The sequence below is a fragment of the Neoarthrinium moseri genome (genome assembly GCF_022829205.1).
Source record: "Neoarthrinium moseri strain CBS 164.80 chromosome Unknown scaffold125_Wmoseri_CBS_16480, whole genome shotgun sequence".
Taxonomy (NCBI): domain Eukaryota; kingdom Fungi; phylum Ascomycota; class Sordariomycetes; order Amphisphaeriales; family Apiosporaceae; genus Neoarthrinium; species Neoarthrinium moseri.
Genome location: NW_026055239.1, coordinates 1,464 through 26,376, shown reverse-complemented (window position 1 = coordinate 26,376; position 24,913 = coordinate 1,464). Strand labels below are relative to the sequence as shown.

At 54.0% G+C, this 24,913-nt stretch overlaps 8 protein-coding genes across 8 annotated transcripts; 2 read left to right on the top strand and 6 right to left on the bottom strand.

The window, feature by feature from the left end:
* Nucleotides 1-403: 403 nt before the first annotated feature.
* Nucleotides 404-1,286, bottom strand: JN550_013624 (uncharacterized protein; the record flags this gene model as incomplete). The annotated part of the gene is made up of 3 exons (XM_049312231.1): nucleotides 404-655; nucleotides 775-1,065; nucleotides 1,185-1,286. The coding sequence occupies 3 exons, from the start codon at nucleotides 1,284-1,286 to the stop codon at nucleotides 404-406; spliced, it is 645 nt and encodes a 214-aa protein (XP_049164406.1).
* A 1,520-nt stretch (nucleotides 1,287-2,806) lies between these two features.
* On the bottom strand, nucleotides 2,807-4,079 carry JN550_013623 (uncharacterized protein; the record flags this gene model as incomplete). The annotated part of the gene is made up of 3 exons (XM_049312230.1): nucleotides 2,807-2,941; nucleotides 2,998-3,736; nucleotides 3,892-4,079. The coding sequence occupies 3 exons, from the start codon at nucleotides 4,077-4,079 to the stop codon at nucleotides 2,807-2,809; spliced, it is 1,062 nt and encodes a 353-aa protein (XP_049164405.1).
* Nucleotides 4,080-5,509: 1,430 nt separating this feature from the next.
* JN550_013622 (uncharacterized protein) lies at nucleotides 5,510-6,740 on the bottom strand (the record flags this gene model as incomplete). Its single annotated transcript, XM_049312229.1, has 5 exons — nucleotides 5,510-5,672; nucleotides 5,724-5,831; nucleotides 5,896-6,070; nucleotides 6,221-6,403; nucleotides 6,554-6,740. 5 exons carry the CDS (start codon nucleotides 6,738-6,740, stop codon nucleotides 5,510-5,512), a joined length of 816 nt encoding a protein of 271 aa, XP_049164404.1.
* Nucleotides 6,741-9,097: 2,357 nt separating this feature from the next.
* On the bottom strand, nucleotides 9,098-10,618 carry JN550_013621 (uncharacterized protein; the record flags this gene model as incomplete). Its single annotated transcript, XM_049312228.1, has 5 exons — nucleotides 9,098-9,163; nucleotides 9,316-9,913; nucleotides 9,977-10,069; nucleotides 10,125-10,491; nucleotides 10,546-10,618. 5 exons carry the CDS (start codon nucleotides 10,616-10,618, stop codon nucleotides 9,098-9,100), a joined length of 1,197 nt encoding a protein of 398 aa, XP_049164403.1.
* A 743-nt stretch (nucleotides 10,619-11,361) lies between these two features.
* Nucleotides 11,362-13,616, top strand: JN550_013620 (uncharacterized protein; the record flags this gene model as incomplete). Its single annotated transcript, XM_049312227.1, has 5 exons — nucleotides 11,362-11,510; nucleotides 11,566-11,943; nucleotides 12,007-12,146; nucleotides 12,207-12,717; nucleotides 12,776-13,616. 5 exons carry the CDS (start codon nucleotides 11,362-11,364, stop codon nucleotides 13,614-13,616), a joined length of 2,019 nt encoding a protein of 672 aa, XP_049164402.1.
* Nucleotides 13,617-14,079: 463 nt separating this feature from the next.
* JN550_013619 (uncharacterized protein) lies at nucleotides 14,080-18,332 on the bottom strand (the record flags this gene model as incomplete). Its single annotated transcript, XM_049312226.1, has 4 exons — nucleotides 14,080-14,553; nucleotides 14,608-14,946; nucleotides 14,999-18,020; nucleotides 18,097-18,332. The coding sequence occupies 4 exons, from the start codon at nucleotides 18,330-18,332 to the stop codon at nucleotides 14,080-14,082; spliced, it is 4,071 nt and encodes a 1,356-aa protein (XP_049164401.1).
* A 2,090-nt stretch (nucleotides 18,333-20,422) lies between these two features.
* JN550_013618 (uncharacterized protein) lies at nucleotides 20,423-21,222 on the top strand (the record flags this gene model as incomplete). Its single annotated transcript, XM_049312225.1, has 3 exons — nucleotides 20,423-20,547; nucleotides 20,689-20,950; nucleotides 21,013-21,222. 3 exons carry the CDS (start codon nucleotides 20,423-20,425, stop codon nucleotides 21,220-21,222), a joined length of 597 nt encoding a protein of 198 aa, XP_049164400.1.
* Nucleotides 21,223-22,853: 1,631 nt separating this feature from the next.
* On the bottom strand, nucleotides 22,854-23,962 carry JN550_013617 (uncharacterized protein; the record flags this gene model as incomplete). The annotated part of the gene is made up of 3 exons (XM_049312223.1): nucleotides 22,854-22,952; nucleotides 23,021-23,095; nucleotides 23,159-23,962. The coding sequence occupies 3 exons, from the start codon at nucleotides 23,960-23,962 to the stop codon at nucleotides 22,854-22,856; spliced, it is 978 nt and encodes a 325-aa protein (XP_049164399.1).
* Between the last annotated feature and the right edge of the window lie 951 nt (nucleotides 23,963-24,913).

Sequence of the window (24,913 nt, the reverse complement as noted above, 5' to 3'; positions counted from 1 at the left end):
TCCGAGCAAGACGCCCCAATTCATACACGTTTCCCGCATCGTTGCCTTTATTCCAGTGTGCATGCAGTCTCCCCGTGATCTAGACGCAGACACCTAGCCCTCGCCCGCACACCTATGCCCCTGCTCTGGAAATACCTCGACTTCGGTTATAACGAGGCTCAAATTTGTCCCACTGAGCGTCCTACCGACGCCCCTCTCGCAACTAAGAATGCTAACCACTAACACGCTCTACTATCAAAACCCCAGCGGCCAATAAATCAAATTTGGCGACAAACTGGACATAACACGAATCAAAAGGGGTAACCAACTGAAATCAGCAACCAAAATCACCCCTCTGTATGGAAGAGGCTCCTCAACGCCACTCCATCATCATATCTTGGAAACCACGAATCAAACGCTCCGATTAGCACGTGTTCAACATGCTTGTGAGGGCCGACTTCTCGGCGCTCGTGATGCTCAGCTCCCAGTACGACTTCACCTGGACCCAGGCGCGGGCATAGACGCAATAGAAGCTGGACAGCGGCGGCTTCCACTGGTCCGGGCTTTTGTCACTCTTGGACTGGTTGACGTTGTCCGTCACAGCCCACAGCTGTGGCCGTGTCACATCATTGGCAAACTGCTGGCGTTTGGCCGTGGTCCACGCGTTGGCACCAGACTGAGAGGTATGTTAGAACCAAGATGCGATACTTCTTTTGGGTCACGACACCACCACTTGTTCGCGTATTTACAGTTCACGGCGGGGTGGGCATGGAAGAGCGGATGGAGGAAACTTACAATCCAGGCATTCTTCAGTGGGACCATGTGGTCAATATCCAGGTCGCTCGCGGCCGTCCAGGATGCGCCATCATACGGGCTTGTCCACTTGCCGGCGGTCGCCTTGCAGGCACTGTCGACGGTGATGCTGGTGGCGTCTCGCTTGAGCACGTACTCACGCGTGTCGCAGGTACCCGAGATTGTGATCCATGTCGGGAACAGATCCCGGTCGTAGTCATCGCCGCTGACAGACGCCTTCACGGTGAGGGCCGCGAGCTGTGTCTTGGCCGTTGCGGCGCTCGGGATGCCGGACTGCAGCCTTGTCAGCTCTTGTACCCTGGTTACGAGACCCAAGAATGCGGCACGGTCGAGGCCGGCCGGCCGGCTGCTATAAGCAGTTGTGGAAGAAAGGGCAGCATAACTTTACATACGGGACTGGGCATGGGCAGGGGCTCAGCGACGGGGTCTGGCACGGGCGCGGCGCTGACGGCAACGGCCGACAGGATGCCGGCGGCGAAGATGGTGAACTTCATGGTGATGGGAAATTACTTGACAGCTTGGCTCTCAATGCGGACTTCGGCGACAGGCTGGATCCTGGACACGGGCTTGGGGAGTCCCCTGAGGGTATTCACGGGGTGGCGTTGTCGACTTATATGCCTGCGAAGCTTCTATTGCCTTTCTCGTCGCCAAGAGGCACGTTATCTGGAGTGGTCTTCAAAGGCCTCGAGACAGGCAAGCCACGTGCTTGAAGGAGACCGCCGGAGATCGAGCAACGGGTCGAGGTATAGTCGGTCTATAGCTATCGGGAGGAGAAGTTAGAGAGGAGCACTCAGGATCGGTGTGACCCTCCTTCGGCTTTGACAACGCACCGTCACAGCCTGGGCCGGGAAGTCGCAGTTCAAGCGAGACTTGCTGTCGTGAAGCGTAACGGACTCGCAGGATCTCTAGGGGGAAAATGATGCTCTAGACTTGATCACATCAGAGTAATTGAAGAAAAGAGTTGACTTTTTAATCCCACCACACACAGGCAGCCCAGCTAAGATTCTCCAAGAGCAGATGCCATGGCAGCATATCCACCCAAGATCCATCAAGTGTCCATTTTGGGGCTCAGTCTTCCCTCGTGCCGTACTACTCAAGGCGGGAAGCCCACAGTCGAGATAAGCAATCATGTAGCCCGTCACGATGTACGGGTCTGAGGATCATGGTTAGCGGGAAAGTAAGGGTCCTATCTGCGATACAACTCCACAAATGGGGTTGCAATCGTGGGGTTTGAGCAGAAGAGCTTATTCGAAGCCAAGCCGAAATGAGGGACTGACAGCGCGGTCGTCAGCGAATGAGACCGGCGAGGATGGCTGGCAAGCTCCGGCACTGCAGGCCAACCTGCCTAATCGGGCTACCGATCGGCAGGGGAGTATTATGCAGGCTAGCTTGGAATGGCACCGGCGGGTCGCTGGGCAAGTATGGGATTCATTTGATCAGCGAGTTATCAATTGCGCATTACGCCCGTGCAGATTGCGATCCGGACCTCGCTTGCCAATGGAGTGGTGCTGCCCGAGAACGTGTCTTGGCGTGCCAACCAGCAGGAGGGCTTGGTTCACGTGCTGGACGTGTCGGCCATGCTCATGGTATGCAATGCTTGCTACATTCGAGGACTTCGTGGTAGCCCTTATCTTTCTGATTGGCGACTCTATGTATGATTGGAAAGGACCAGGTCCGACGAGACCGGCATTAGTAGAACAAGCTTTCGAGAACCACCACGTTCCCATCCCGAAAACTCCCCCAACTTGGTAGAAGCAGAGGTTTCAGAACACTACATCATCTCCGGATTGCGCCTTGGAATGGTGGAACCGTCCAGGACAATCCTAATTCAGTGCCTGAGCATATACACTCCCTCCGTTGTTGCAGACCCTTCCAGTCTGACAGCTCCACAAACCACAATGGCTTGGGAAAAGCACGGGTATCACAATAGCACATGCAAAATCCTCAATAGTGACGGATAAGCAGGAATCCGCAGTCGTCGTCGTCGTCGTCTCAAGTACTCAGGTCCTATCGGTTATTGGCCGGCGCCAGAGATGGGCCCGTCCAGGAACTTGAAGCTCTCCCTTGCGATCTGGCAGTTCATTTTGGCTGCATTGAAGCGGGCTTCTCCCGGAGGAAGTATCACCATCAGGTAGGTGTTGGTGGTGAACTAGAGGGGGACAGTCAGAATGAGAGCGGGCCATTTCGCGTATGATCCGAACCTACCTTCAGGCAAAAGATGGAGAAGCGGCCACCGGCCTTGTGTTCCATCAGCATGAATTGCTCGGCGTTCCGGGGCGTCCCAGTGAAGCGGCTGATACTCTGCTTGAAGTGCTTTAGTATATTCGAGATGCGCTCTTGGCGATCCGTGGTCGGGTTGTTCTGGCCCTCACTGGACGTCCAGTTGGACACGACCAGGAAACTAGTTCTCTCGAACAGCAGTAGCTCCTCAGCCTCGATTAGGATGCCCAGGGACTCGAGCTGCGACTCGATGACTGACAGGTTCGGCACCAGGTCGTGTATGATGCTCGCCCAGGCCTTGTAGAGCGATTGGTCCCATATCGAGGTTGCAAAGGGGGTCAAGTCCACCTCCCTGTTGAACCCCGAGCCCTGCACGAACTCGGCAGTCTTCTGCCGCACTAGCCGAACGCGTTCCATGAAGACAGCCTCGCGGACATGGGTCATGATAAGATCCATCTTGTGGATGAGCACATAGACCTTGGCCGTCGGGGAGAACTGGGTGAGGGCCGACATGACGGAGACGTAGGTCGCCATATCCCTGTCCACATCGCGAGACTCTATGTCAAAGACGTAGATAAGGACGCCGACGTTGGAGAAGACGTGGACGCGTTGCTGGGATAGGTAGTTCTCCATGAAGGCCTCCTGGCCACCACAATCCCATAGGTTCAAGGTCAGATTCCCTAGGAACTTGACATGCGACAGGTCGATATCGATGGTTGCGCCGCTAGATCAGGGTTGCAGGTTAGCCACCGCCAGCCGTCGAGAACCGCCGAAGACCTGAGGGTGGTGGATAGGGCTGAAAGGGTGGTCTGGCGCGCGGGGAGGGGAGGAGAAGGGTGTGAAGGGAAGGGAAGGGGGGGGATAGGACTCCGGACTCACAGCCTCCGTGTATCTCGCGCAATGTAGTTGCTGAAGATGATGCTCCTCATGCTCGACTTGCCAGAGCCGCTCTTGCCCATGAGGAGGACCTTCTTCTTCTTAGGCTTCTTGACCTCACTCTTGACATCGCTGCTCGCGGGGCCCTGGCTCATGGCGAGAGACGGGGCAGTGGCCGCCTCGAAGTCCATGCTGCCTTGTCTATTCTGATCTGCACCCAGGACTCGATCGACCACAAGGGGAATGCTCGTGACAGCCGTCGGTCGAATGAACTACAGCGCGGCACTCCTCCACCCGAGACTAGCGGTCGCGAAAGCGTTTTGGACGCGTATCTGGCGAGCTTATCGAGCTCAATGGCGGCGGCGCATCATTGGAACATTGGGTGGCTGGCGACTAGCTCGCTCACGGGATCCAGGTGAGGTGAGGTGAGTCCGCAAGACCCAGGCCGTGATGGGGGGGGGGGGGGGGGAGGTAAGTTACTGTCTGTTGCGTAGTTGCTGAGTGCTGGAAGACAGGCGGGGATGTGGGCGCGCAGTGCTCCAGGTTGTCGTCGGTGATATCGTCGTCGTGGCAGACTAGAATTCGGAGAAAGCTGAGCTTTGCCGGGGCGGGTGCTGGTCCTGGTCCTGGTGCTTGGAGGTTGTGCTGTGTTATTCAACGCAAGCCTGTAGCCCAGCTAATCTGCCGATCGCTGCCCGTGCCTTTCGACCACAGCGGTCTAGGCTAGGTCCAGTAGGGGGCTCCTCCAGGTATGGTAGCCTCTCAGCCTTTCAGCTTGGCGGCGGTTTTCAGTGGCCAGAAGCATCCATGGACCCAAACGACGCTGGGGCCCAAAAAACTCGCTATGCCGGAAATGACGTCATCATGAATATTCTGCCTCCACTTGATGCATACCATAGTACTCAGGCTGCCAGCGGCCTACTCCCAGAGGTGTAACTCAAAGGCTTAGCAACTGTTTCAAAGCATACGAGTTAGTTTCCCTTGGAACACTAGGCTGATTCCATACATAGGTAGAGTAGTTACAACTGTAGATTGACACTACGAATTGAGTATCTAGATATAGAAAGCAATAACTATTGAATACTGAAAGCTGTCTCCGTCCTGTTTAGGTTTGTACATCTGTACATTAACAAGATAGAATAGGCCAGATGCGTTGTTCCGCGGCGGGCTGCTCGGTTCTGTCATGAACGTTACTGGCTGTCCTTCTCTCGGACGGCCGGAGTAGAACCCACATCAACTGCTCGTCGGAAGTATGGATGCAGCCATAAGCATACCGGTACCACCAATACACAGTGAAACCCAAACAAAAGCGCCAGAGCTCCATCTGTACGATCCGGTCCACTGCGGGCCACTAGCCCAAGAGAGAGCGCTGAGCAGCAGGAACCATGCCATCAACTTACCTGTCCTACCACAAGGTATCTGGGCAGCGATCCTAAACCCCTGCCCCAATGTTGTACCCGAACTCGAGACGTCATTCAAGTTATCGCGGAGTCACATTTAACCGCTGCTCAGCATTCAGCAAGTTGCCGGCTTTTACAGTGGTCATGCTTTGCCGCAGATGACAGATCCCTAGGATACGAAGGCTGAGCCATACATGAAGCAAGGTCCGCCTGTCTGACTGCTAGGTGATCTGGATATACGCGCGGATCAAGCCGTATTTCGCATTCGGAACAACAAGATCATGGTCGTATCGGACATCTTCGATAGAGGACAGCAGCTTGGCTCTGGGAAGCACTCGCAGCGCCATTGCAGCTGTCAATAGAAACAGCTCGCAATACGCCAGGCTGTGATTCTTGGGTTAGAATGCATCTTCAATCAGCAGGAGACAATCTTACTTGGTACCCAAGCATGACCGACTGCCTTTGCCGAAGGACATCAAATGCTTCTCAAATGCATAGTTCTGCTGCCCATTCGCAAGAAGCCACCTCTCTGCCCGGAACTCGCTTGCGTTCGGGAAAAGTGTCTCGTTGCTATGTTGGACATATGGGCTCATGCCAATAGGCGTACCTTTGGACCCACTGGGCTTTGCCATTTTCGCTCTTGTAGAACAGATCCTCCTCTCGGGCGATTCTAGCCGGCCTATGCGAGATACCAGGCGTGAAGCGCAGTGCTTCGTATATCACGGCCCATAAGTCGGGGCGCTGCTCAAGGTCGGTCCATTTGAGATTAAGCGGGCTCTCTCCTTCAGTTCCGATAACAATAGTTCAAACGTGGGCCGCTGATGAAGCAGATAGAAGGCGATACATGTAAGGGTTGACTGTTGCGGCTACTCAATACCGAGAATGAATGACCAGATCGTATTAAATTGGACTCGCGGCAATTGTTTCTGTACCTGCAGCAAGAATCGTGGATCCTTCTCCGGAGAGACGGAATATGGTTTTCTCGGCCTCTGGTAGCTGATCGGACTCGATAAGGTCAGTAAACATCCTTCCCGATTCCTTCTTATCCAAGGCTCGCTGGATTTGCCCAGGAATCGTAATATTCAGCTCATTCATAAGTGCCTTCATGTCGTCTCCTATATAGTCAGCGAAGAGAGGGGCGAGGGCCATCAACTGTCTAATCGGCGATATGTACCGAAGCATGTATGTGATGTCGAAAAAGTTTTTCACTCATGTTCCAAATTTCGGCAGCTAACCTTCTTGATCGACAAATTCTATGGACTTACCGAATGTATATTGGGAAATGAAGTCAGCCGTGTAACAGTTATAGACTTCCTTAACATCAAACGGTCCCCAAGTACGGAGCATTTTGTCACACATGCGCTGGGTGAATTCGTGAACCTCTGCCTCAAGCTTGAGCATCTGAGCACGGGAGAGGAACCTGTTAATAGGAGCCCTCCTCATGCGATGCATATCGTGTAAGGCTGTTCCAAAGCTACCAACAGGAATAGGTCCAGTCGCTACATATCGAGGTCAAGTGATCGTACATTAAGAATTTGGGCCCCTTAAGCTCTTGTTTATATTGACCCACTGCTTATATTCAGGAAATGTTGCCACTTGCCTCGAATACGGTTCCCTCTAGCGTATATTTGGTCCACAATCCGGGGGTCGTTATAGCGTAGTTCATCTGGGCTGATTGTGACAATTGGGCCTATGATAGTATAGTCGGTAAGCGGAGCTTCCAGCACATAGATGAATGGACCTACCATATTTCTCATGCATCTTCTTAGTCTAACACTATATCTGCTTACCAGCCAGAAGTCGTAGCAGGCTTCGTAAAAGTAGCCCATGGCAGCAAGCTTGGGTCCAGGGAATGTATACAAGGGATGCAAAGGTAACAGGTTATACAATGCTACTCCCATACGATAAAAGAGCTACACACCAATGAGTCGGAACAGACTGAACAAAGTTAAATATGGCATTTTTTCTTCCGCGTTTAGCGTCGAAGTGGTTGCCATGATTTTCTCTGGTACTAGTGATATCTTTTCCTGGACGGTTCAATGTCAATGGGTACCAATAGCTTGAGAACTACGGTAGAACTTGGAAAATGTCCTCATGACATACCAGCTTGGAGATGTCTAGTAAATTTTTGTAAGTCAGGCACGCAGGCATGCATGCAAGCGTCAGGCCCCATCCACAGCGATTGACGACGTCATGTGTCAAGGGATACATGTTGCATACAGCCCAATGGATAGTTATCTATGTAACATCGTCTCCATTGGTGACACACGGGAAGTAGCCCTAGATGGTTAGCACAAATGCAACTCTAGCCTGATCTACTAGGAAACTCATGCACATGTGCTGACACCCGACCTGGTCCATACTGTATGTTGTGTTTGATACAATCCCCCGTCAGTTTCCTCACGCTGAACATAAAGTATGCGGTACCCTGCCTGCATTGAGCTTTTGGCCAATCAAAAATTCCAGATGTGACAACCCGGGCGGCGTGGCTAATACGCTATGCCACTTTCTCTTGCTACCACAACTGACATGTATAGCTGAGATTTCATTTTTATTTTTTTCTACTCTTTTTTATACGAGAATAAATTGAAATTTACACCGTTAGTCGACCATGGCAGTCTCTATGCCGCCTTCACCCGTGCAGACAAAGAATCATGGCGGCCGAGAGTAAAGGCTTGACCGCCTCTGTTGCCGGCCTTTTGTCACTGGGCTTGCGAATCACCGGTGGCATCATCAAATACCTCAGCGCCGTCGGTCATCTTAGAGAGGAACTAGCTTGAGTTAGACAGCAGAATCAGGACCTGAGAGTCTCTCCCTTGGCGATGGAGACGATGTTAGATAGTCCTCAGGGCCAATATTTGTCATTCACTGCATAGACGTACCCAGCCAAAGGAAGCCCAGCGCATTTAATGCCCAAGCTATGCTTGGAGAAAAGTACGATAGTATCCAAAGACCGCAGCAAAAGCATAACCCAGGTTTTCTGCCGGATCAGACGGACAGCGGTTCTCAAAATATGGCTAGAGTCCCACTACGGAACTCCTAGTGACATCAACGATAGGCCGTGTATTTACCTGTCATCGCCCTCGACGGGCAACAGCGAAACGCATGATACAATTGGGCCACGCATACCTTTCCAGAAAGTGAGAGACTCACTGCCATTGAGCGAGTTGCTCAGGAAACGCCACTAACGAATTGCAGTGCTTTCCCCAATACCCCGGTTATAACCAAGAACGTCGTCAATGTCCTGGTACAGGCAACTCTAGACAGCAACCCAACCTGCTTAGCTGGGTTATCATGTGACACTTATGGTATAGAACATGGTGTTGGTTCGTTCAGCGATATGAGCTCGGTGTTTAATATGTCTCATGGTTCTGCAAACAGTGTCAACTATGATATATCCTGAGTATGACGAGCCGTGGCCAGGAAGAGTTGCGTTGGGTGATAGACTTGTCTTACGGAGTCTCAAGGAACTCAACGGCATTGCGAACTACTTCTATGTGCAAGTGATAGTGAAAGCACGTAGTAATCTAGACTTGTCATGGCACCGGAGCTGACAACTACTGAACCGAAACGTATTATCACCGGCGCAACTGCGAAGATATGTGATGGCTACTTACGACTTACTTAAGAGTTCATATTTGTCGAAGAATCTGCACTTCAACTTTTAGAGCTTACATCTCGAGTGGCTCCCATATGTATTCAAGAGCCTCTTTATGTATGTGATCTCAGCCTGGGCAATTCAGGCACCTAGATACAGGTACAATTTGACAGGAAGTTCACCCCGCGGGCCTTGGCGCTGCTATGGCATACTAAATAGATCTGCGAAAGGTATTCTCCTTCTTTTCCGAGCAGGACCACGCGGAAGAGACTTGAACCTGATATATAGTGTAAGTATAATTATTCTCCTTGTCTGCCTATGTATTTAGGTTCAGGTGAGTACGATCAATCTTGAGTTCCTTGGTCAAGACGAGTGAGCTGTCTATGTACCACAGCTTTATAACAGCCATATTGCTGCGATCCAACTCACGACTAAGTAGGCCACACGAATCGATACATTCTGTCCAGCGGCGGTCACTACTGTAGTCGGATCTACGTCTGTCAGCAATGATGATGTCGTAGTTACGAGAGTGGATGTTCCAGTGGTGATGAGTGTTGATGAAGGGGTGTTGGTTGTCGCAGGGACAGCGGTGGTGGTTGTTGGAACGGCAGTGGAAGTGGCGCCAGTGGCTGCCGATGTGGCTGCTGTGGTAGCCACTGTTGTTATCGTCGGCTCGATCAGGCCTCCGGTAAGAGTCGGAACGGCGTATGGAGGATCGAACAGGCCAAATTTGCCACACGCGTTACATGGTAGAGCCCATGACTTAACCACGTCTGGTGCGACAAGGCTAGGATCGCAACGCCCGTCTGGCGCCTTCGTCGCTATCTCGGAAGGATCGATGCTCTGAGGGCAGTCGGTTCCCAAGTCGCTAAGGGACAACTGTCGTGTAGCATCACTGCCGGGGACTATCGTGGAAACTTGGTCAAGGTTGAGCGCGAAGATCTCGCTAGTACCGGCAGGGCCCGCGCGGCCTAGCGAGTTATAGCCATAGATAGTGTTGATTAGCATATATACAGATGGCGATGTACTAGCTTTTATGTTAGCGCCTGCTGGAAGAAGTTTGCACAAACTTGCTGTGGAGAGTACGTACAAGGTGTAGTCGAGTGCCGTGTTAACATACGTAGACGGGTACGAATAGTCATTGTTCGTGGGCCAGAAGAACAAGTTGACAGTTCCCGCGGAACTTGGAAACTTACGTCAGCAAAAGTGTTAATAGTGTGGAAGGCTGAGACTCTTACATGCTACAGGTCGAAGGACACTCATCGGCAATGGTCGTCGTAGTGTAACTATGAGACGTATATGTTGCAGAAGATGTAATAGTGCTTGGCACAATAGTTGTGGTCGTATGGTGAGGCACAGTCGATGTAGTTATGTAGGTTGGAACAATGGTCGTCGTCGTCGTGCTGCTGCTGACGGTGCTGTTGCTGTAGCAAGGCGTGTCCGACGCGCGTAGAGTAGTGGTCGTCGACACACTAACAGTGACCACAGTCCTGCCCGAGGGAGGGTAATAGATATTAGATGATGTGTCTGAGCAGTCAATAGGCAATAGAGTTGTGGTGGCGACACTGCTTGAAACATTAAGATAGGGATAAGGTTGGTGAATAGCTTCCTTAAGTCAGTCGCTGCACATGATAATCACTTGATTCGACCAAAACATACCACTTCCGTACGAAGGCTGTGCTCTGAAAACGAGCACTACAGCCAGTGCCACTGATCTAGATACTGCCACCATGACTGCGGCTCTTGCAAGAGTACCAACTTGGGCTTAAGCGAGTGAAAAGGCTAGTGTAGGGCAACGAGAGTCTGGGTGAAGCAACTTGAGACAGAAATGCGGCTGGAAATCAATGCGGCCCGCAGTCTTATGAGACACCACTACTGTGGCAGGGCACGGTAGCCACGGATGGCTAAGGCCATTCTTGGATACTGTACATACGTCTTGATGCTGTCATGTTGATGGCGCTTCGGCAGGCCGTCTGCCCGAAAGAGAAATGGCAGACAGCCGACCAGTATGATCAGGAACATCTTGCGGATTGTGGAGGTGCGATTGGCTGGGCGATACTAGGAACCATAGGACATCTGAGCCTGTTTGCTGTACGTACAAGGATACGCGGAAATATATGTGTTGTGCATACTGTTGATTGGCCACTAGATGGATATCGATCAGGGGTCAAGCTGGCGATGACGTCTATCGCCCCAGACTTTCAATGGATGCTACTGTGACTCGGAGCTTACGCTACGGAGGCTGGCCAGGCCCTCCCGTATTCTGTCAGATCCACGGGCAGGGTGCAGCAGAATGATGCTACTCCACTGCTGTTATGGGGTGGGTTTCGGCCATATGTATATGACTAGTCCTAGTAGTCGATACGTCGGTCGCAAGTATGATAGAGCTTGCCAAAATGTTGGCGGGAACGCGCCGTATCCTTCCTGTGCGCACCCGACTGCGAATACCGTTCTGTATGAATTTGGATTGTCAAGATGAATTTGATCATAGTAGCGCTAGCGTTGGCACTCTCTTGGATGTACGGATGTCGGGCAGCAAATGACAGCTCTACCACCACGTTGGAGCGTTCCTCGTCCAAGGACCGTAATGCAAAGGCCATATCAATACCCCCGAGCGAATACTTGTAAGTCTACTTGGGTCTAAACTGTTCTCGAACATTGTGCTAAAACATTTTTCAGCGAGGGGAACGACGGGCCGTGGAGCACCTTCAATATTCGCGTCGGCACGCCTGAACAAGATGTCAGAGTACTTGTGTCGACGACCTCCCCAGAGTCAATGGTCGTACTCTCGGAGTATGGCTGTTCGACTCTTGCATTAGCCACTGTGCCTTCAGATTGTGCAGTCTCCAGGGGCAACTTATTTAATCCCAACGAGTCTTCCAGTTGGAACGACCTGGGGCTCTTCGGAATCAACCAGGACGGCGTTGGTCTCGAGGCAAATCTTGGATACTCCCAAAGAGTAGAGTTTGCGTTGGAAACCCTTGGACTAGGGTTCATCGGACCCAAGCTCGATAATCAGACCGTCGCCGGTCTCGCAGCAGCTGACTATTTCTACTTGTAGGATGTCCTTGCCCATTACCTGCTGTGTAGAAATTGCCACTGACAATGCATCGCCGGTAGGGGTGTTTTTGGACTCAATACACAGCCAGTGAACTTCAGTACTCTGGGAAACACCTCTTCTACTTCCTTCCTCACAACACTTAAAGACAAAGGTGTTGTCCCTAGTCTAAGCTGGAGTTATACGGCCGGCGCTAAATACCGTACGTGAGGACTCAAATCTTACGGGGATGACAACCGCTGATTCAGCTCTTTGGATTCAGGTCTTAAACAAGTATATGGGCAACTGATCCTCTCTGGCTATGACACCTCGCGATTCACCGAAAACTCGGTGTCCTTTACAATGGCAGACGATCTCACCCGCGACTTGGTGGTTGCCCTCCAGTCTATTAGTTACAGCGGGTCGAGCTCGATGAGTCTTCTTTCTGACTCGATCCAGATTTTCCTTGACTCTACGGAACCTAACATCTGGCTTCCAGAGAGCACCTGTGACGCGTTCGAAGAAGCCTTCGGATTGACTCTCGACCCTGAATCTGGGCTGTATCTGGTCAACGAAACACACCACAATACATTACTGGACTCCAACGCCGAGGTGTCCTTTAGGCTGTCAGATGTGAACTTGGGCGGTGATACCGTGAGGGTCATATTACCTTACAATGCGTTTGATCTTACTGCCAAATATCCCTTGGTTGACAACAGCAGCTACTATTTCCCACTCAAGCGCGCAGCCAACGCATCGCAGTACACCTTGGGCCGCACATTTCTGCAAGAAGCGTAAGAGCCCGATTCAAAGAGAATTAGTCCGAAGAAGACGGGTCTGACTCCTCGATAGGTACCTCTCCGCCGACTATGAGCGTGGTGTTTTCAATGTATCCGCTTGTAAATGGGACCAGGGCGCCCAAGAAAACATTGTCACTATCCAGGCGAAAGACTCTGACGATGACTCCGACTGTTCCGCCACGGGAAACGGGTGTCCATCTGGTTCAAAAGGCTCAACGCTAAGCAATGGCGTGATCGCTGGCATAGTGGTTGGAGTCATTATCGCCGTCCTCCTTGCAGGGTTCATAGCCTTCATGATTCTCCGCCAGCGCAAAAAGGCTGCATACGCTGCATCTGAGCCAGAGCCCGATATGACAGTCATCAATGGCCCAATACACAACGTCCAGCCGACCCCGCCAGCAAAGTATTACTCGCCGGAGACTGTGGGTGATAGTGCCAGAGGCAGTAATGCCGAAGGTACTAGTGAGAGTGTTAGCGAAGGCCATGGCAATGAGCTGGACGGCCACAACACCGAAGTGGTACCAGGCTCAGCAGTTGATGATAATGGGCCGCGGATATCAGAACTGCATGGTGATTCACGGCAACCAGATCACCATGGGGCAGTGTACCATGAGTTGGCTGGTAGCTCAGTCAGGAGACGAGAACCTGACGGAGTATCGATGTCTGGGACTTTGTCTTCGTACGGCGAGAGAGGAGACATAGAGGAGCCCCCCTCGCCCTTCGTGTCAACACTTGGAACCGCGGGATGGCAGGACGAGTTAGGCAATGCATCATCGGCCTTAGTCTCCCCTACCACTCCTGTCAACCGTGAGGCAAGGTACTCAAGCAAATTTATCGAAGCGCAAGACGAGGCGACATCAGAGGACCGGCTTGGGGTAAAATCACGGGGCTAATTCCCAGCTACGTTAAAAAAAAAAAAATAGTTACATTATATCTTATACACCTTCGTAGTAAACGTTTCTAGACTTCACAATCATATATTCGTTGTTCTCTCTCCCGCGTATCACAGCGGCGGACGGAAACTTGCGGCTGGGGTATTTATCCACTTCGGCACATACGTTCGTTCAGACCACACAAAGATTTGAAGTTGTCATCGGGTTTTATAACCTAGGCGAAGTTCTGTAGCCTGTTCCTGTATCTAAAAGCGATGTTCGCACTCATTCCTGCCATATCGAGCAAAGCACCGGGTTGTGATGTTCGTCAAACCTCCTTTCAAGTGTTCTGGATCAGTCATTCCAACCCCGGCATCTACGCCAGTGCAGAAGGGGGGCCCTTCGTATAGTCTGTGAGCTGACTTCCAACCCTGACACCACTTCCTACCTAGACAACTCCTCTCGGCGCGAACAAGACAGTATTCTAGACCTCTCTGCTCTCCTCTCGAAGAAGTTTGATGGATCGCTCAAAGTCCTTATTGACCCATTCCCAGTACTGTTGCCAAACAGGGTTCGAGACCTGCTGTTGTGCCTGTTGGTTTGCAGCGCCCGGGCCAGTATTTGTGCCACTGGGTAGTGTGGTCTTGGTCTTGTCCGCAAGAAGAAGTGTAACGCGAAGAACAGACTTGTTGGCCTCGTCTTGCTTCTCAACCTCCTGCTTGACCGAACCCTCCTTCAATTTTGTGCTAAGAATCTTGCGGTAGCATTCGGCTATAGTGTCCAGTCGGCGCGTAGTCTCGTCGGGGTCAATGACAATGAGTTTGCTCAGCATCAGATTGCAGAGCGCGCGGATGTCGTTCTCGTCTTTTAGCCCAGCGATGACACGATCATAAAACTCTAATGAGCTGATGCGTGAGAAGGCAGTCTCCATAAGAGCATACAACGTCTCATAGGCACTCTATGGCAAGAGTCAGTGATGCGTGGGATTTAAAGGCGAAGGAGTATAGCTTACCTTGCGTACTTCGAGGCCGTCATCGACTTGGTGCTTGAAGGGACCCATCTGAACCTCACGAATGAGTTCAGGTTTGATGACGGACTCGGCCATGACGAACGGTACCAATTCACCCAGATGAGGCAGTATCAGATCAGGCTTATTGTGGGCTGCAGAATTGAGAGTGGTCATTGCCAGGCGTCGGATTTCCATGTCGCTATCTTGGAGAACCGTGAGCAGCATTTCTACTAGGACTGTCTTCAGCATGTTGTCGAATGCTTCGTCACTATCGGGGAGGGTGTATCTGATGGCCTGAACGGCTACGGCCCGGAACTTGGGGTCCGGAGATTGGAACAATTGCTGCTCTGCATCAATACGGGGGAAATAGTATCATCCAGGGGTAAAGACTAACCTGGAGCTTGGGGATGTATGTCTTCGGCGACAAGATAGCCATACTTCCGATACATTCTGCACATATGGCCTTGTTGTCCTCATACTGGGAGGCGGAAAATAGCAGGTCCCAGATGTTGCCAGCATAGGAGCTGATGTCAGTCGAGTTCCTGACCACCTGCTTCAGAATCTCACGAATAGACTGGAGCAGAAGATATTGCTGGCTACCTGCCTTTTTGACGGATCCTAGAATGATGGGCAAGAATACAGGAAGGTTGCCAGCACCTGCGCAACCCAGTGCCACAGCAGCCGACATGGAGACCTTGTCTGGTTCTTCGTGAAACTGTTGCAGGAATAGGTCGGGCTTGATGGGGGATTCTGCTCCAAGCCGAAGACCAATCTCGCCCAGGATGGCGAGCGCCAAGCTCTGTCGGTTGTTGTCAGGTGGGTTCATCTTGCTGGCAGTAGCAAGCTCCGTGATGAACTCATCCACCGAGACACCAGCCTTTCCATTGCTGGCAACGTATAGTGTGCCTGCGACTTTACCGACGGCGGCAGCATCTCCTCCAACGCCAACCTGGAGAACTCCTTGCATCAGAGGCTTCGCCTGACCAGTCTGGCCCACGCTCGTGGCTAGGCTCAGGAATGCATTGAGGGCCGATTCGGTGATGAGGCTGCGGAGAAGGCCGCAGACAGCTGTAATGAGACCGGGGTTCAGAATAAGCGCCGGATTGCCTTGTTCCAGGTGAGCGAGAACGTGCAAGGCTGGACTCAGCAGATGGCTGTCATTCGCCTCAATGACCGGCTGGATGGCACCCACGATGCCCTTGATGGTGTCGGCCTGGAGGGCTCCCTTGGCTGAGGGGGACATGATCAGGTGCTGCAGTGCTTGAATGCTAGCACCGCGCAGTGCGCGGTTGGTCTTGCGGAGTTGAGCGCACAGCTCCAGCGCGACAGGCTGGATCCAGTCCGGATTGAGACCACCGGCAGTGACCGTGTGGAGGGCAACATTGTCAATGGCCCGCACAGCTTGAAGACGGGTGGTCTCGTTGCGCAGTCGCTCGAGCAGGAGTTTAAGGCCTGCTTGTCTCTTGTCCACGGGCAGCAAAGACGTACCCTCCGGCACCGAGGTTCGGGAGAGAAGGGTGCCGAGCGCCTGGATGGCTCTCTGTCGGACCTCGGTATCGGCGTCGTTGGCAGCGGCTCTGTCGACGATGATATCATAAAGCTTGAAGAGCTCGGGCTTGTACTTTTGGGATGTTAGCCGGGCCCGCGGCGGAGTGATGGCCTTCACGAGTTCCTCGGCCGTCCTGAGTGCCTCACTAGAGATCTTGTAGAAGCGATCGTTGACAGCAGCGACGACACCGTCGGCGACCTTGGACAGATAGGGCTGTAAAAGATTGGACGAATGAGTCCTGGCAATGTCACTGATGAATCTGAGTACAGCAACGCGGAGAGTAGTGGGGGTGGCGGACGACGCTCCTCCAGACAAGGTCGTAGATGTCGAGCCGATGCTGGAGGCTGACCCCTTGGTGACCTCGATGACGGGGGGCATCACCTTATCGAAATAGTCCGAGAGACCGCCATTTTGCAGCGAGATCAAGTCGTCGAGCAGGTTGATGACAGCTTGCTTGGTGGAGATCTGCTTGCCCTTGAGCTGCTTCGTCGCCGCCTTCACTATCGACGGCGTCTGTTGCGAGAGATCAGCCCGGGGTCCGGTAGGCGGTATCTCCTCTCGGGTAGGCGACGCAAGGCCAGCGCCGAGGTAGGGGGCCTTGCTGCTGATGGCAAGACCGCCACTGTCCTGACGTCTCCTCTTGCGCGACTCGGGCAAGGACTGGAGAAGCTCGGCCTCCTCATCCAACGGGACGCATCGCAGTACACCCTCGCCAGTCTTTCGGATCAGCAAGGCCAAAGTGCCAATGACTTCCAGACGAACACTCTCTTCCCGTTCATCAAAGCGCTTGATGAGCTGGGGAGCAACGACACTGTAGAGTGTGCCCTTGTCCAGCAGATCGCTGCTGCGCGTGGAGATCAGGGTGTACAAGGTCTTGGTAGCACATCTTCTGACCTTCCAGCTTCCGTCGTCGTCGTCATCGTCGAAACCATCGTCGTCGCCAAAGTCGTCGTCCTCATCTTCCTCGTCCTCATCGTCCTCGTCCTCGTCCATGTCCTCGTCGTCATCGACGGCGTAGTTCGGGTCATACTTCAGGTAACGCAGGCAGCAAGAGATGACCTCCTCGGTGTAAGGGCGCATCTGTGTACCGCAGGATGCCAGGAACGCCTCGAGGGCGATCATGGCGGCCTCCCGCACCTCGTTGAACTCGATGGAAGCCTGGTCGTCGCTCTCATCTGCAGCGTCGATATGGGCCTGGAGCTCAGCCTGGCCGAGTGCTGCCAGGATGAAGGGCAAGAGCGTGGAGAGGTGCTCACCGAACTGGTATGGGATGGAACGCGCCAGAGAGCCCAAGATGGTGATGTAGAGCTTCCTCATGACAGGCGTAACGTTCTTCTGGCTCAAGGCAGAGGTGATCTTGATGATGAAGATGTTAAGCACATCATCCGACAGGTAGGGACCCAGAATGGCCAGGGCCACGACAGCGCGCTTCTTGACGGGGCCGGAAGCGGTGTTTCGCTCGAGGACCTTGACGACCACGTCCTGCAGCTTCTCTATCTCCAGAGGCTGCAAGAGCGGACCAAAGTCGCGGACGACCTCGATGAGCACGTCGACGGCTTCCGACGTGAGCTCGGCGGTCTCGTCCAGCAGGCCCTGGGTCTCGACCTGCATAGCGCCCTTGCCACTGCCAGAAGGCGAGTAGCCGAGGATCCTGGGGATCAGGACCCGGCTGATGATGTTGTACGTCTCGATGACATTTCTGTCGGGGGCAACGCCGCGCACCGGCTTCGGCAGCGCAGCGATGGCGCTTCTGAGGGCAATGGACGGCAGCGAGTTGTCGACCGAGTTCTTGATCTTGAGCATGCCGAGCTTCTCGAGGGTCGGGGCCACAACCGAGGTGGGGATGCGCGAGACGAGAGGTCCGATGCTGGCGGGAAATGGGAGGGTCAGCTTGTTGCGTCACAGGTCGAGGAGTGCCGGGCGCGGCGGGGGGAGGCGCTCACCATCGCAGTGCCAGATTCTGGACCTCGCCGTGCTGGTCGTCGAGCGACTTGATGACGGCATCGGCTACGCGCGAGGCCGTGTTGTAGTCGTTGTGTAGAAGGTCGACCCGGTGCTTGCTCAGGATCTGCTTCAGGTCCTCCAGTGACATGAAGCGGTGGTCCGGGTCGGGGTCACTCAGCTTGCCCAGGAGCTGGTTGATGGTCTGGACCGTCGGATTGTTGATCGACGACGCCATGGTGAGTAGCTGTGTGGTGGGTTCACCACGCGGCGGTTTCGGGTCGTCGTGGAAAGGCGTCGGTTACTGGGACGGCGGCACGAATGTGGGCATTGGGGTGTTGGGCCGGCCCGGGATGTCTAGGTACCTGTAGGTAGGTAGGTAGGTAGGTAGGGAGGGAGGGAGGGAGGGAGGAATATGGATGTTTTGGCGATCTGGGACAGGTCAAAACCCGGCTCTGCACAACGTCGTAGCTTGGGTAGGCGCGCAAGAAGGGCTGGGAACATGAAGCCGTTGGTATGCTGCCTCAGAGCACACCCGCACCGTCCGTGCCTCTGTCGCCGAGATCCGTCACAGGCATCAAAGTGGGAACGTGGCGGGCAGGCGGGCAGGCGGGGCAGGCAGCGGACAGGCACACTTCCAGGTAGTGGGGACACGGCGGGCTGGCTCACCTGTCAAGACAGCACGGCCAACGGTCTTTGGCGGGGTTCTAGTATGTCAGGTTAGATGGGGCGCGGGGCGTTTCGTGGTGTGATGCCATCCGGCTGGGCAGCTCGCTCTCTCTGCCCTTCTGTCCGTTTCCCGAGGTCCTGTCTGGAGCGGCCGTTCCTCCGCTGGACTCTGGACGGGGACGGAGTGAAACGTTTGGCGGGGTCAATGTCAAGGTGAGCTGCGGCGGGGATGTTCTGGGGGTCGGAGTTTAAGGTGAAGGAAACTCGAGGCCTGGGACTGGCGGGGTCGCCCAGGAAGCTTCAGGCGGGCCCTGAGGCCCGGAGGACCTCGACCGTCGGCGGGCCCCGTTGGCCACCGGCTCCAGGGCTACGTCTTACCAAGATACAGTACCTCAAGGTACCAATCCCCGATGCAAGCAGTTGGCACAATCCTGACAAGGTTCAGCCCTTGGGCATCAATTGCTGTAGCTACCCAGGCATCTACAGTATCTACAAGACATCTGACGACGGCTCCGATATGCAGCCCCGTAGGAACGAGCATGGACTGCACTTGGCAAAAGTCCGTGGATGTACAAAGTACTCCGTACGCAAACTTCATATCTACTCGTAGCTATCTACGTAGCGGTAACGGATAGGTTAAGCTGCAATGCCACCTGTCGTCTTTTGTATTGCCGCCTTTTTGAACTTCTTGCCTGGTCGGTTGCGCCATCTTTGATGCTGGCGACATATGGGACCTGGTGGTACCTCACTTCCAAAGATTATAGGAGATGTTCGGGTTCATCTCCTAGCGGATCAGCAACAGGCCCATCGCCGATGACGGCTGACCGGATTTCCCGTCTTATGGTTCTACTGGATTAAAACATCTAGAGCTCCGGGCCATTCCGTTCCATTCCAGTCTTGGTCACTCGGACCATCGCGGGTCGACAATGATGGGCTCGATGTTTCCGAGGACTGAAGCTATGGCCTTCAGTCCAGGAGAAAAAAAAAAAGAAAAAAAAGACCCGTGCCCCCTGTATGCGTTCCTGAGCGCTAAGCTGGGGTTGCAGGGATGCTGGCGCCAGATCTGATGGCTGGTGACGTTGGAGCTGGCTCTACTATTGGCCACGGATCCAATTGAACTGGGAGCTCTCAGCCGGGCCAGTTGAGGTACAGCTCTCCCACCTGCGTGTCGGTACCTAGGTAGCTAAGTAGGTAGCTAAATGTAGTAATTGAGATTGCTGGTATCCGAGTGAGGTGCACGCGTACGTCAGTGCTTGAGGGTATACTATGTCAGTTAGGTAGCTGGTATAAGTCGGTCGCCCCACATCAGCTCATGGCAACAATCTCCAACGTCACATTTCTGGGCACGACTACCGTTACTCATATGTACCGGTACCATACCGCATGTGCGGCCAGCCACCTCGCTCTCATGACCTGCCGACGCTGTCCTCTTTTTCTTTCTTCTTCCCCCCCCCTTCGAATCCGCAATCGTCTTCGGCCTGCCTGTCTTCTCCTTTCGTCGTCCGTCAAGTAGTTGTAGCCCAGCACCAGCGTGTTCGTCATCTCACTCGTCCAAGAGCTGCATTACCCCAATTGCCAATCTTGTTGGCTTTTTAAGAGCATACAGCGATCTGATACCGCACAAGGCCCATCTTTCAGCCTCACTCCCCAACGTCCGCCATGCTGCCCCGTGCCGTCGCCATGCGCGCAGTCTTCCGAGCCGCTCCACGACAGTCGGCTAGACTTGCGAGCAGGCGATGCTATGCCAGCCAACATGGCCCCGCAAAGTCGAGCGACATGCCCTGGTAGGCTTCCCCAAGTTGCGGCGTAAGCCAATTCGTCTCCGTGCCGTCGGCCTTCTAGTTCGCCACTGCTCCGGTTCGGCTCTTTGCCCTCGAGACTAGCACGACGTGGTTTGGGAACTCGTCACTGACCACTAGTTCCAGGCTCCTGGGCTCTGTTGGTATCACCGTTCCCGGCCTGGCTTACCTGCTCTCCTCCCGCCCCAAGAAGGCCGACACCCATGGTGGAGTTTCTCACCACGGCGAGGACGCGCCCCCAAAGGAAGAGACCGAGGGCGGCGATACCAAGGCAGCCACCAAGTCATCACAGACCGGACAGGACGTGCCGCCGCCACCCGCTGATAGCAGCTCCGGCTCCGAGAACGCCGAGGGGAAGAGGCAGAAGCACGACGAAGACAAACAGACGGTACAGTTGCCTGTTGCACTTCGATGGTCGCTACCACACACTGACCCAACGTCACCCTACAGATGGAGGAGAAAGATACCAAGGTGGCTACCAGCTCGTCAGACATGCCCAGCAAGAAAATCGCCGGGGAACATCCTAGAGAAGATCCCCAAAAGGGCAAGGGGGATGCCAAGCAAAAGGGAAGCTCCGCGGAGGATACTTCCGAGAAGGACAGTTCCAGCAAGGACTCCGAGAAGAAGGACGATTCCAAGAAAGGCTCGGGCAAGGACTGAGTTGGTTGAACATGATTCACCGTAACCTAGGGTTTTCTGCCTCTCTGGTGAATTCCATGAAAACAGAGTGCCCTATAGCAATTCCTCAACGGACCTCTATATGTATGTATGGTCTAAAGTCTGTATTCGTGTGGTGGTCGTACCTAGTCCTAAGCCCGTGCACTTGGATTACCATGTCAACCATGTGCCCGAGTCCCTCCCTTTGCCATGAAAACCGCAATCTCGGGTCCAGGGTCTCCAGCGTCGTGGCTTGGGCCGTTTAGGTGGCGATAATAGGTATAACCCAGCAAGATTGATAAGCAGGCCTTTTACTTTACCAAACTGCTCCCCGTTCCTCAAACTATGCGGTACTTGTGCTAGGCCTCGAGGTTCGAAAGCACGGCTGGTAACTATGCTCGTTCGACTGCCTAGTTGTCCCATTGTGTGCTACAGGCCAAGAGTCCGTGGGAATACGACGATGGCAGAGTGCGAGCGCCACAACAACAGAGACCTTCTGTTTGAAAAAAAAAAGGGGGGGAAGGCAGAACGCTGGCATATGTTAGCCATGTCACAATTACACCATCCACATCGGCGGCTGCCAGGCAGGCGCCGGCCCAAAACCATTCCTGCAAGTGTATTTTCAGAAACAGTCACTACGTTGATCTGGAACGGCGAATGTAGGAGAGCTGAACCAAGGCACGACTTTCCGAGACGCACGCCATGCAGATTGCACGACGCGACGGTGTTGGGCGTCGGGCTCTTGACGGACTAGTGTACACACAGGTTTGTGTCGGGTGCTGGGAGCACTGAGATTGAAAACGGTGCGATTGCCTACTTCACACGGGTAGACAAAGCACGAATCAATCCTGGGCAATTTGTGTATTTTTGTTTCCTCTTCCTCTCCTCTCCGTGTCTACCTCACAAACGATTCCAGGTGGCAGCTTACCATGCCAGCCACCTCTTGGGCAGGCCGGCCCTCTCCTTCAGTCTGCTCAAGCCGGCAAAGGTTGCAGACCGCGGCTTGCCGGTGAGTTCTATTTAGCAATTACACAGGTTCCACTTAACCCTACTCTGACAAAGACCTCGGCGAAGCTCGAGGCTTGAAGCTCGAGTCACAAACCAAATGAATCAGGCTCGGGGGACTTCTCCCAACTACGCCTGAACGACCGGATTTTCTCCCAAAACAAAAAAACCATCCTTGCGGCGATACGCGTTCCGCTGCTTGTAATACAGTCTCCGAGGCTTGGAGATGCCCCGCCAATGCTGATGCCAAATTCAAAACAATATGTGAGGGTGCTCGGTGTATGGATTAGACTACAAAGGAAATGTAAGGCTGATGTGCCATGTGTGAGGTCAGGTGCTCTCTGAAGATGCGGGAGGGCCCGGTGTTCGACGAAGTGATGCTGACGGTCCCAGCCATGGAGAGTGGTGCTGCTCAAGAGAGCGGGTTTCTCTTGGAAATGTGTGGAGATGGTTCATCATAACGGCCGTCAAATTCGTAAGATACGTCAGATGCCATCGTGGGCCGGGATGCCAGGGTGTGAGAGATATCAACTCAAGATTAAGGTTCCAACAACTCAACCCACCTTGCCGGGTACAAACCGGTTGAGCTAGGGGTTTGGAGTGGACGATGGCTTGATGCGGAGCTATTATCAACACGACTGATACAGCAGTAGAGGTTCGCCGACGTTTTCGATCTCAGGGATGGTGCACTTGAGATCGAATGCCTTGGAGAGGACAATCTTGAAGATCTGGCGCAGGGCACAGCCAAGTTAGCAATCGGTCGACTCCCGCTCACGCAGGAGACGGTAATCCTTACCTTCTGTACGTTAATGCTGTGACTGGTGCTGCTGAAGATCAGGGCAGCGCGCATCGCCTTGGCAAAACGGCGTGCCTGGCAAACCAGATGTCAGCACGCGAATTCCTGCGCAGTGGTGAATGAGACGAGTGGACCAACCTGATTAGATATTTCCTCCTGGTCCTCCCGCGGGAAATTCACAAAGTGATCGTACTTGGTCCCCACAAGGATGGGGATGGCCGTCTTGTTGAAGCCCCGCCCTTGGCGATACCACTCCTTGATGCTGTTGAGTGTGCTCTTCCGCGTGAGGTCAAACATGAACAGGATGGCCACGGCGTCGTTGCAGACCAGGGGAAGCATGTTGACAAACTCCCTCTGGCCACCCAGGTCCCAGATGCTAAAGGTGATCTCCGTGTTGCGAATGCTGATGGTCTTCTCCATAAAGTTGACACCCAGGGTCTGGATGTAGTCCTCGTCCCAGCTGCCCTCGACATACTTGACCATCAGCGAGGTCTTGCCTATCTGGGCATCGCCCACCATGCCGACCTTGATGACGACGTGGTTCCTGCCATTCTGCTGCTCGGCGCTGCTGCTGCCACGGGACGCGTGATCGCTGTAGTGCCTGTCGCCGCCGTGGCCCGACAGGCCGGAGGGTGGTCTCGAGACGGGATGCGGCTGGTGGTGCATGGGCATCGGAGGGGTGTCGTAGCGGGCATTGGGGTCCATGTCGACGTCGCGGCTCGGAGACTGAGTGAGCCCCGGGTCGATGGACTGTGTCTGCTGGTGGTGCAGGTAATCGTGGACATTCTGGTCGGGGGCGACCTGGGGCGAGCCCTCAATGCCGCCCAGCGTGTCGTCGTGCACGTCGTGGGTCACGGTCGCGGGCGCGAGCTCGGGCTCGGGCTCTGCTGCAGGCGCTGACGGCGGCGGCGGCGGCGGCGGCGCTGCAGGGTCTACCTCCATTGTGTCCAGGGCGTCGTGAAATTGGGCAGGAGACCCCGCCGACAGTGTAGACGAGTCCAGGATGAGGGCGGTTGTGCGCCGAGGGGAGTTGCGTGGGAGGGGCGAGCGACTTCGACGGACAGGTAGCGAGGGGTTGATCCCGGGCGGTGAGGCTTGGGGGGATGGAAAACGAGGCTGCTGGAGGGTCTGGCGAAAGGTGACGATGTGTCGAGGAGAGGAGGTTTCAGTCAGGCCAGGCCACGGCTGCAGCGTGGAATGGGGGGTCCTGCGTGCTATGGAGGAATGTCCGGGTCTCGGTCGTGGTCCTTGGGGATTGAGTACAGTATTCAAATGTACCCGACGGCAGGCAGGAGAAGTGGTAGTGGCAGTGGTAGTAGCAGTAGTAGTCGTAGTACGCTTTGGGAAGTTAGCGAATGAGGTCGACTGACACGGACTGGACCCGTAACCTGGAACTTAAGTCGTAACTTGCCCTGCTTTCCTCAAGGCTACCTTAGGTGGCTGGCTGGCAGTCAGCTGGGGATGTCAGTCGACGAGATGACAAGATGACAACTGACTTGACCACCAAAGTAGCTAATCTCAAGCACCGAGACAATTTGCAGTATGTATTCAAGTACGTGGTCGAAAACCCCGCCTGTTGTGTCAAGTATCTGGGGGTGGAAGCCGATCCGCCGCTCTCGTGTACTGGCGTATCGAGAAGGATAGAGAATAGGCAGCGCAGAGAGGGAGGGGGGTGTCCAACGAGGGCTGAGGCTCGATGTACCCGCTTGACTTAGACGTGGGGCCCCTTGAGCTGCAAACTGGAAAATGGTGCAGCGTGTTTCCGCGACGGCCACAGGCATAGGTAACTCAAGGACTATTGCTGCGCGTTTGGACAGGGGGCTTGGGGCCAGGGATGGAGGCTGTGATGCGAGGTCTTGTGAATGAATCAATGAATGACTGACTGCCCAGGTG